Below are 11,698 nucleotides of genomic sequence, written 5' to 3' on the forward strand. Positions count from 1 at the left end.
GATCAAAGGGAGATTTAAAGCCCCAAAGTCAACCAGAGTGGACCTTGTACCTGGAGTGCAAAGTGTGAAGCGGTAATTATTTATGTGTTTATTCTTTATTTTGATTTTTATACTTGCAATAATGAAATAATCTAATATAATCATATTTTGATCAAATCTCCTTTCTTAAAACAGGTGTGCATTGGCCCCACATCTCGGTCCTGCAGCCTGGCCAGACACAAACAGGTATCAGGAGGCCTTCATCTCACGGCTCTGTATGGCTTTTCCGTCCTCAACTTCCAAAGATGGAAGACGCCAACCAAGGTGGAAAGCGGTTGTGGACGCCTACAACAGAGTGCGTGAGATGATATTCAGCAACGGCAAAATATTGGCAGAGACCAATCTTCAACTGCCAGATGTTAACCAGCGCACTCTGACAGCATGGTATGCCATTTTTATATCTAGTTAAAAAGTTTATTTGCAATCATTCAAAGTATCAGCTATGCAAGAAATAAATTTTCCCTTTTTGAAATGCAGGTATAGTGCAAGAGGGAAAAGAGGGGAGAAGGAAACACTGGAGCAGGGTCTAAAACTACAAGGAGCCCCGTCTGTTGCGGCCCAGCCACTGCCCCTTCCAATCCTAAAACCAAAGGCCTTCGAGACTGGAACGGCAGACCCCCATGGATTCATGGTGAATCTATCCACGGTTGGACAAAGCACCAAAGGAAGACGGAGGATTTTTCCTGAGCAACCAGTGATTGACCAACCCGTGGCAATTACCAACATTCCTCCAGTGAAAATAGCCCCAGTGCCATCTCAGGTTCCCATAATACATGTACCATACTCTACCAAGCACTACCACAAGAAGAAACAGCAGTCAGTGGAGGAAGGGAACTTCAAAAGACCCTATGTTAGGAAGGCCCTTGTCACTTCTTGTGGTAAATGTGGAGAGGACAGGTCAGGAGGAGGCCATCAGCAGTACTTCGGAAACATTTACTGTCCCTTAAAGACTGCAATATCCTGTGATGCTTGGAAGGCGGAGTTGAGAGGAAAAGGATATGGCAAGAGGAAAGCGAAGGCAGACAAGACCTGCATGCCTGTTGAGAAGACGGCAAAAGAAGATCTCTCTTCAGGTGACAAGTGAGAGTCTTCACTGAAACCAAAATTTGAAAAAAAAAACAAAAAAACCACAAAAACCCAAAAAACATTGTAAAAAAAACTTTTAATGCTGCCTAGTTTAGCTAACTGCTTAACTAGAAGGTCCCAAGCCCTTAGAGACATATAGTAAGAATACTGTATGTCTCATAAAGCAGAGGGAAAGTTTTTTAGTATCTTTAATTAGGACTAATTAGGACTTTGAAAACTTACTTTGCTTTCTGTCACTTAAAATTCCCATGATGCAATAGAAGCATACTTGTCTTTTTGACAAGAGATCCAGGTTCGAACCCTGGTGGGTATATAATAGTGACAAAAGTGAAATAATTCATTTAAACATTTATATTTATTATCAAAAATTTATATTTTTTTTTAGATAATTTAAGTGATAACATGTGGCAATAACAAATAATAATTATAAATACTTATATGTAAGTTTAATATTTCAAAATTATGCTTTAATTAGTGGCCAATTCTTTAAATAAAAATCAGTTGAAAACTGAATCGCTGTTAATTTCTGGTAGATTCAGAGACTGAAGAACAGCCCCCACCTTTTGAACCGGGGGCCTTTAGATCTTCAGTCTAACGCTCTCCCAACTGAGCTATTCCGGCTGATACTCACCTGGAAACGGGATCAAAACAGGTGAAAAACCAATACTTCAAATGATCAAGAAATGTATTCTATAACCTGATATTGTTTCACCAATAATCTGGATCGATGATTGACTGTATTTCCATCATAATGTTTATGCTTCCAGACAGTTGCCTTGTGTCGTTATACTTGAGCAAAAACATGTCAAACACTCTCAACATTTTGAAATGTAATGAGAAAACTTGAGGTTGACACTTTCGTCTAGATCAAGAAAACGGAACATATTAAAAATAAGGCAAATGTGCAAAGAAAGCAAACTGCGTAACAGTCCATTTGGATCCTTTGAAAGCAAGAGCGGGCATACAATACATCTAGAATGCCATCCCGAGCCACCAGAAGTTCTTGTGGATTTTTATTTTAGATAATCAAAACGGAACACATTTTGGTAACCCTAATGAACGATGCAAGCAAACTGCAAAAGGGTCCATTTTGACATTTCATTTCCGTGTTTTTCATCAGATCGTGTTTTATGTCAAGATATGACAGAACTGTCTTTCAGAACTGTACATGTATCTGCAATTTTCATAGGCTTTTGCATTTATTTAATTAAAACGATAAAATATATTGAAGAAGTTTATTTGCTTGGAGTTAAGGTTTTACGATCGTCAGTCTATTACTATTTCAGTCAACGCTGGAGCCATCAAGCTATTTGAAGGCATACTGTAAAGTTACTTACATTTACAGCTTTGCCACAGCCGATTTATTCAGTAACAATATTGGCATCGTCATGTCGCTGAGAACTGATCAACATTTGAGGCCTCCAAATCTGAATCGATGGTTGAGCTTACCATTTGGATTCTCCTTCAGATTCTCAATGAAAATTTACAGCATCCATGTCAATCTTTTATTTTGGTCTCATATTTTATGTCCAAGAGGTCATCAATTATTCAAAAGGATAAAAACGTATCAGCCGCCGGAATGTTCCGTGCCGGAACCCGGGATTGAACCGGGGGCCTTTAGATCTTCAGTCTAACGCTCTTCCAACTGAGCTATTCCGGCTGATACTCACCTGGAAACGGGATCAAAACAGGTAAAAACCAATACTTCAAATGATCAAGAAATGTATTCTATAACCTGATATTGTTTCACCAATAATTTGGATCGATGATTGACTGTATTTCCATCATAATGTTTATGCTTCCAGACAGTTGCCTTGTGTCGTTATACTTGAACAAAAACAAGAAAAACATGTCAAACACTCTCAACATTTTGAAATGTAATGAGAAATCTTGAGGTTGACACTTTCGTCTAAATCAAGAAAACGGAACATATTAAAAATAAGGCAAATGTGCAAAGAAAGCAAACTGCGTAACAGTCCATTTGGATCCTTTGAAAGCAAGAGCGGGCATACAATACAACTAGAATGCCATCCCGAGCCACCAGAAGTTCTTGTGGATTTTTATTTTAGATAATCAAAACGGAACACATTTTGGTAACCCTAATGAACGATGCAAGCAAACTGCAAAAGGGTCCATTTTGACATTTCATTTGCGTGTTTTTCATCAGATCGTGTTTTATGTCAAGATATGACAGAACTGTCTTTCAGAACTGTACATGTATCTGCAATTTTCATAGGCTTTTGCATTTATTTAATTAAAACGATAAAATATCTTGAAGAAGTTTATTTGCTTGGAGTTAAGGTTTTACGATCGTCAGTCTATTACTATTTCAGTCAACGCTGGAGCCATCAAGCTATTTGAAGGCATACTGTAAAGTTACTTACAATTACAGCTTTGCCACAGCCGATTTATTCAGTAACAATATTGGCATCGTCATGTCGCTGAGAACTGATCTACATTTGAAGCTTCCAAATCTGAATCGATGGTTGAGCTTACCATCTGGATTCTCCTTCAGATTCTCAATGATAACTTACAGCATCCATGTCAATCTTTTATTTTGGTCTCAAATTTTTAGTCCAAGAGGTCATCTATTATTCAAAAGGATAAAAATGTATCAGCCGCCGGAGTGTTCCGTGCCGGAACCCGGGATTGAACTCCGAGTGTTTCATTCTTCAGTCTAAGCCAGCCAATCAGTAACCTCAGTTCCACTGCAAATCTACCACAAATCTACCATAAATTGGCCAATGAGATGATGCTGCTGAGAAGAGTAAATATTGGAGTTATCTGCCCCTGATTATTCCGCCATATTGGATGTGATATTTACCGGTTGTCAATATAGTGTTTTTGTGAAAATTTTGTATGAAATTAGTGGTATTAAAGTTAGTAATCGCCTAGATTGTATAGCTTTTAGTGGATTAGATTCCGTTGAAGTGATTTTTTGGACTGACAAAGGAAGAAAAACATGTAAGTAGACAATTTATTACATCCCCCCTTTTCTCCGCTTCGATGTACGACATGACCTATTTAGTTCAATCGCTTTTTCTAGCAATTAACTGCACATAATTAATTGTTGACATCTATGAATGAATGTGTGTAACATAGTGTTATTATCTTATCAGGCTTTCACGCTTATCTTAATGGGTTTTAGCCGGTATTTATCAACAACATGACCTCCCCCCCCCCCTTATCCTCATACACCTGTTTCAGCAACGTTCATTTATGACTTTTCACCTCTCCGTGGTGTATAAATAAGAGACGAACATAGGTAGATAAGACCGTGTTTATAATCAGTACCATGTGCTTTGGAAATATTTTGAATTTACATTATTGCATCTGTAATTAATTCATGTAAATATCCAACTGTTTTACACACCTTTGTAACAGGTGATATGAGTATCAAAATTATCTATATTATATTAATTAAGAGTGGGGCACAATTTTTCATACAGTATTCGAATATATGCATATGGACCTGTAATTAAATACTCTTAATTACAACTTTATAAATAAAACAATGTAAATATTGTAAGAACAACATTGTGGAGATTCACATATTCATGCAGCAAGACTTCTGATAGCTTCAACTTTCATCCAATTTTGTTTGATCATCCACCAAATTTACAGCATGTTGCCTCATTTCCGGCGAACAAGAAATGGGGACCTCCTGTTGTACAGGAGGGAAGAGGCAGAGAAAGGCCTGGTCAAATCTATGCCGGGATTATGTGAGCCGCCGTCACAAGTCAAAGCCAAGGCAGTTAGGGCTGTAAAATCCAAAAATGGTGATCCGAAGAATGTCCAAATTCTTCATGGACAATTCCCCATCCAATTTGGGAAATATCGGGGCCAGACATTTTTATGGATGGTGGAAAACTGCCTCGGTTATGCGGGCTGGCTTGTAGATGCAATGAGGAGAGAGACGATCACTCAGGCTCCCTTGTCTCAGAACAAGCATGCGTTTAAGGATTACCTACTCTCTTTCCCTGAAGGTAAGTAATGGCTTATATATTCATATTTTATAAATTAAACAAAAAGTCGGTAACATATATATACATGATATACTAATAACAAATGATAAATATAGAAGTTAACATTCTTCTCAATATTTGAATAATAAAATTAAAAATTCATTAAACTTAATGTTACTTGATAATTAAGAGGTTACTTTGTCTAAAATTGATATAATATCCTAGGTCGAGAAGTTGTCGAATTGAAAAAGCAGCAGCGACTGAAAGAAGAGGAAAAGAAAAAGCCTCCGTTAACACCAGAGTTCTTATTTTCACATCTTCCTGCTGCGGAGGCGAGGAAAGTACAGCGTGAGCAAGCTGCCAGATCTCGTCCGGTTGTTAAACCAAAGATACCGAGTCCGAGGAAGATGTCTGTGGATGATTTTTCAGATACTGCGTTATTAGGAGAAGTAGAAAAAATAGAAAGCAATCTGTTGAAAGGTAATTTTTAATTTTTAATCAATTCTTAAGTCTTTTTCGTCAAATAAGTCTATCTATAAACACTTGTTTAAAGTATATAAAAATAAAGATTTTAAATTTAAGTGAATTTACTGATTTTTCATAAAGCATAATTTCTTATCAATATCTATATATGAATCAAAAAGTAACTGATATTGTGTCCTCGTTTAGTTTGATATAAATAGTAAATTATATAATATTGTGTTAAAAAGTAACTGATATTGTGTCCTCGTTTAGTTTGATATAAATAGTAAATTATATAATATTGTGTTAAACTTCTGTATTAGCTCTATATAGACTTCAGCATTTTATGGTAAGTGTAATTAGTCAGTGGTGTGGTGTGGAGTATTAAAATATCATACATGTACATATTTACATATAGCTTTTGTTTAATGTAGTGTGGCTTTTGTTCTCTGTGGTTTCTGCTTCTGTGTTTCATATCATATTGATCATCAAAATCATTTTTAGGCTGGTTTTGTAGCTTACATTCCTAACTCTGTTCATCATATTGTTTATGATGATATCAATTTTAACACTAATAGTGTAATGTGTAATACTACACCAATCATTTCACCTTTCGTTCAATATCAATAATACATATTCATGTGCCCTATATGCTATGCACCATCAAGTCTTCCTTTCTGATCACACAATATACTAAAGCCTCCTCTGACCTATAAACGTGTATATCAACCAAAGGTATTACAAGAAATTTTTGACTTTTTTCGGTGAATAAAATTTGGTATAGTTGATTAATTGGAAATAATACTTGTGATTGATTGCAATGTAATGCATTGTAGAATCCTCTGCATCGACAAGCTCGCCAAGCTTTACCAATCCTCTTTCATTAGTGCCTCCTCGACAGAAAGGTCAGTAAGCGAAGCTGATATTTCTCTCCGATCGCATATTTTGTTTTAGATATTAAGCTCATATATTTACACTTCTTGTTTTCCTTTCAGATCTTCGCACTGTCAAAAGCCCTCAGAAGACCCGCCCCCATCTTCTGACGGCAAAGGACACCTTGGCTCCGAGTCGACAAAGATCAGCCAAGCCAAGTAAACCAACAAAAAATGGTAAATACACTACAAAACTGAAAATAAAGCTAACTCTTTTATTTAATACTATATAATATGATCTTCAAACATTTTATTTGATATTGCATCCTGTTGCAGTTGTAGTTGTGGAAACTTCAGAGATCTCAGTGAGTTCTGGATTATCATTGTCATCTCCATCAGTGAGTCTGTCAGTGTTGCCTCCGTCAGTTAGTCCGTCAGTGTTGCCTCCGTCAGTTAGTCCGTCAGTGTTGCCTCCGTCAGTTAGTCCGTCAGAGTTGCCTCCGTCAGTTAGTCCGTCAATGTTGCCTCCGTCGGTGTTGCCTCCGTCAGTGTCGCCTCTTCTAGAGACTCCGTCAATGTCGCCTCCACCAGTGACTCCGTCAGAGTTGCTTCCATCAGTGAGTCCGTCAGTGTTGCCTCCACAAGTGACTCCGTCAGAGTTGCTTCCATCAGTGAGTCCGTCAGTGTTGCCTCCACCAGTGACTCCGTCAGAGTTGCTTCCATCAGTGAGTCCGTCAGTGTTGCCTCCTTCAGTTAGTCCGTCAGTGTTGCCTCCGTCATTGAGTCCGTCAGTATCGCCTCCACCAGTGAGTCCGTCAGTATCGCCTCCACCAGTGAGTCCGTCGGTATCGCCTCCAACTCCTACTCAATCAGTGACACTGCCACCATCAGCTACCACAGTGACACTGCCACCAACGGCTACGTCAACAAGGCTACCACCAGCTTCATCAGCGACTTCATCAGTGACAGCTACACCACAAATGCAGACTCTGAACCTTCAGCCAGTTAGACATGGTAATTTTTTTAACTTGAAAGAGAATTAATGAAATTTTTAAGATGATATTGCATGTGACAGGATGAGTTGCCTTTTTTTCATTTGCATTATTTATCCTTTTGTACAGAGTATCCTATCATAGAGAGCTGGAAATCATGTCTGCCTCCAGAGGACATTCCTTGGATATCTAAGGCTCTGTTCTCTTTCAATGCCAAGGGTAAGCCTGAGCTGGATGACAGGAAAATAGACCGCCTGTGGTACGATCCCCCCCAGGCCCAGCTCATTCCAAACCAGAGGCCTAAGCCAGAGAGGTACTTTGGTCACCGCCTTTTCTTGTGGATGCCTCTTCGGATGTTTAAAATCCAACTGAAGTGTCCCATCTGCACGAAAACGGAGCTGACGAAACAAGGACCGTACAGAAACACCCGCCTTGTTCTGGACATCGATGGGTTTTACATTCTAGCCGGAGAGTATTTACATTGTTCGAGTTGCAAAAAGAACCAGATTAGCTGGAACCAATGTATCTTAGATCAGTTAGATCCTTCCACTAGATGTAAATTTCCTATCCATATGCTGTACAAGACAGCATGTGATGCCAGGGTGATGTTCATGATGCACCAACGTGGTTTAGGTGAGACTTTTATTGTACAAAATTTAACAGGAAAAACATGATTTAGATCATACTCATGCTCATGAATTATTTGTTTGGTTCTTTAATTTTTTTTTTTAAAGGAAATAGTCCAACACAGCTACAGAAGCAAATAAGCGAGCTTCACAACTCAGTCTGGGCATCAAAGATGGTGCAATATTTGCAAGAGTGCAAGTTGTTTTCTGTAGCTGCCAAGTCCAGACTCCTGTCCCCCAGCACGGTTGAGGAACCACCAAAACAACTCGCTGTGCCAACATATCAGTGGTTCATTGTTGTCTACTGTCAGGAGGTGACCGGCCACATTGATGAACTGAAAGCTGCCATCACCTCCACTTTTGGCAAAATTCTAAAGATGGACTCCACCAAAAAAGTAAAAATAATTTATGTTTCTCAATGGCTATCATTATTTCTGTATCTTTATGAATATATTGTTGAATAAGAGCATTTTCTTTAAATATAGATACTATGTGATTTTATTAAATATTACAGGTGACAAAGAAGTTGGCTGGTCAGGCTGCAAGGACTGTCTCATGGGCAGCTAACATCAGTAATGAGATTGGCCAGGTCCTGCAGAGCGTCATGACAGCAGGTGAAGGCGTTGGGCTAGAATCCATGGCTGCGGGTATTGTCCAAAGATACCGAGATGCAGAGATGCCTCCTCCGGTTCTTCTGTATGTGGACAGCCACTGCTGTGGAGCCTCCCAGCTCATAGACATCTTTCGCGACGCCTGGCCTGACCTTGCAGTCCGACTTGACATCTTGCATTTTATGAGACGCTTGGCTGTTGGAGTGACGACTGACACACATCGTCTGTACGGTACATTCATGAGTCAGTTGTCTCATGCCATTTTCAAATGGGATAGGGATGATTTGACTCTACTTAAAGCAGCCAAGCGCTCAGAAATGGTCAACAACAAGATCCCTGAGCCAACTGAGCAGGATGTAATAGACAGACTGTCAAGGAAGGAAATGGCTCTTCACTGCCGCCGAACCACCAGGGGAGCAGAGGAAACCATCTCCATGATCCAGATGCTCCTTGAGATGTTTGATGGTGAACGTGGTCGAGATACGATGGGGGTACCATTGTTTCACCATGAGCGGATCTGGGAGATCTGGAGAATTCAGAAGAACCACGTTGTCTGTCTCCAGGATCCGGAGGGAGTGCAGCTTTACACCCAAACCGGATCTCTGAAGAAGGGTGGAATTTCACAGCCGGTGTTTCGCTGTGCCCGAGGGTCAACCTCCCTGGAGTCATTTCATCTACATATGCAACACTTCATTCCAGGTATGCATGCAAATGCATTACTATTGCTTATGATTGTCATATTTCTGCCATATCTGGCTTCTAATATACATGTACCCGGTATTTATTTATCTACAGGTAGAAGTGCAAATGCCAACAATTTCCAGGTTTACCTGCTGGAAGGGGTGTACAGATGGAATGAAGACAGGTTGGCTGCTGCCATTGACACTGCTTCAGATCCAGTGTGCTATTCAGCCTCCTTGAAGCACAATGTCAACCGCCTGGGGGAAGAAATGCTAGGGAAGAAGATATTTCTTAATTACAAGGATCCCCGGAAATATACAGGTATAAATATAAGATCTGGTCATCATTACTGGTAAATATGATTGGACTCTTCTAGCATAACATTAACTGAACCTTTTTATTTTTCAGGTGAAGCTATTGGCATCGAGTACCTGTATAAGCAAACAGGAAAATCTTTAGATGGTCGTCTGGCAGCCGCAGAGAAGATTGGAGAAGAAGAGGAAGAGGAAGTAAATGAGGTAGCTGAGGGGAGAGAGAGTCCTACGACTGATGAGGGGTTTGAGGATGAGGAAGTTGAAGACCTGACAGTAAATGTAGTTAATTCGTTTCTGCCCACACAGCAAGGCAGCTCATCGTTAACTACAGGTATATTTACTAGCAATTTTAATAAATTAATCCCATTGAACTCATTGTGTGTTGGAATTAACATATCATTCTAAACTTCATCTAATGGATTTGTTAAAATTTCAGCTCAACAGTCCTCTCCATCAAAGACTGCTTCCACACCAGAGACCGGCACATCTACACAAGATGTAAGTTTCTTGCTTCAGTCTTCTTGCTGTATTAATTCAGAATAAACATTAAGGAGCCTCTGTGGTCAAGATACACCTTAAATTTTAGATTTAATATTTTAAGCAATAAACTATTATTTGATAAAAATAAAGTTCTTTTATTAAGCTTTAAAGAAGAATAAACATTTTCTTTTATCTCTAAACAGATCCCTTCTTCTCAAAGAGATCAATATAGTCTAAAATTGGTCTAACCATCCAGTCCTCTAAAATGATATGTACATGTACTATAATCACATTCTTATAAATAGGAGGCGGTCGGACCTGACAATGTTGGAGGCTATCAGCATGTGGCTGCGCTGGCAGATTGCCTTTACCACTTAAGGAGCAAAGAGCCACCAGTCATCTCAAATGCTGATGCTGACAGATTGATCAGGTTGTGGGACAGTCTTGCTCCCTTTGACCAAGCGCCATCTAAGTTTAGAGACAACTTTAAGCAGCAATTGATCAAAGGGAGATTTAAAGCCCCAAAGTCAACCAGAGTGGACCTTGTACCTGGAGTGCAAAATGTGAAGCGGTAATTATTTATGTGTTTATTCTTTATTTTGATTTTTATACTTGCAATAATGAAATAATCTAATATAATCATATTTTGATCAAATCTCCTTTCTTAAAACAGGTGTGCATTGGCCCCACATCTCGGTCCTGCAGCCTGGCCAGACACAAACAGGTATCAGGAGGCCTTCATCTCACGGCTCTGTATGGCTTTTCCGTCCTCAACTTCCAAAGATGGAAGACACCAACCAAGGTGGAAAGCGGTTGTGGACGCCTACAACAGAGTGCGTGAGATGATATTCAGCAACGGCAAAATATTGGCAGAGACCAATCTTCAACTGCCAGATGTTAACCAGCGCACTCTGACAGCATGGTATGCCATTTTTATATCTAGTTAAAAAGTTTATTTGCAATCATTCAAAGTATCAGCTATGCAAGAAATAAATTTTCCCTTTTTGAAATGCAGGTATAGTGCAAGAGGGAAAAGAAGGGAGAAGGAAACACTGGAGCAGGGTCTAAAACTACAAGGAGCCCCGTCTGTTGCGGCCCAGCCACTGCCCCTTCCAATCCTAAAACCAAAGGCCTTCGAGACTGGAACGGCAGACCCCCATGGATTCATGGTGAATCTATCCACGGTTGGACAAAGCACCAAAGGAAGACGGAGGATTTTTCCTGAGCAACCAGTGATTGACCAACCCGTGGCAATTACCAACATTCCTCCAGTGAAAATAGCCCCAGTGCCATCTCAGGTTCCCATAATACATGTACCATACTCTACCAAGCACTACCACAAGAAGAAACAGCAGTCAGTGGAGGAAGGGAACTTCAAAAGACCCTATGTTAGGAAGGCCCTTGTCACTTCTTGTGGTAAATGTGGAGAGGACAGGTCAGGAGGAGGCCATCAGCAGTACTTCGGAAACATTTACTGTCCCTTAAAGACTGCAATATCCTGTGATGCTTGGAAGGCGGAGTTGAGAGGAAAAGGATATGGCAAGAGGAAAGCGAAGGCAGACAAGACCTG

The 11,698-nt window shown here is 39.8% G+C and overlaps 1 protein-coding gene and 1 non-coding gene across 2 annotated transcripts; one reads left to right on the top strand and one right to left on the bottom strand.

Moving 5' to 3' along the window:
* Window positions 1–2,712: 2,712 nt before the first annotated feature.
* On the bottom strand, window positions 2,713–2,785 carry Trnaf-gaa (transfer RNA phenylalanine (anticodon GAA)). Its single transcript has one exon. It is a non-coding gene; the product is annotated as a tRNA-Phe (tRNA).
* A 1,965-nt stretch (window positions 2,786–4,750) lies between these two features.
* On the top strand, window positions 4,751–5,581 carry LOC128187937 (uncharacterized). The gene is made up of 2 exons (XM_052858644.1): window positions 4,751–5,111; window positions 5,316–5,581. Exons 1-2 carry the CDS (start codon window positions 4,751–4,753, stop codon window positions 5,579–5,581), a joined length of 627 nt encoding a protein of 208 aa, XP_052714604.1.
* Window positions 5,582–11,698: the final 6,117 nt, after the last annotated feature.

This window comes from Crassostrea angulata, chromosome 6 (genome assembly GCF_025612915.1).
Source record: "Crassostrea angulata isolate pt1a10 chromosome 6, ASM2561291v2, whole genome shotgun sequence".
Taxonomy (NCBI): Eukaryota; Metazoa; Mollusca; class Bivalvia; order Ostreida; family Ostreidae; genus Magallana; species Magallana angulata.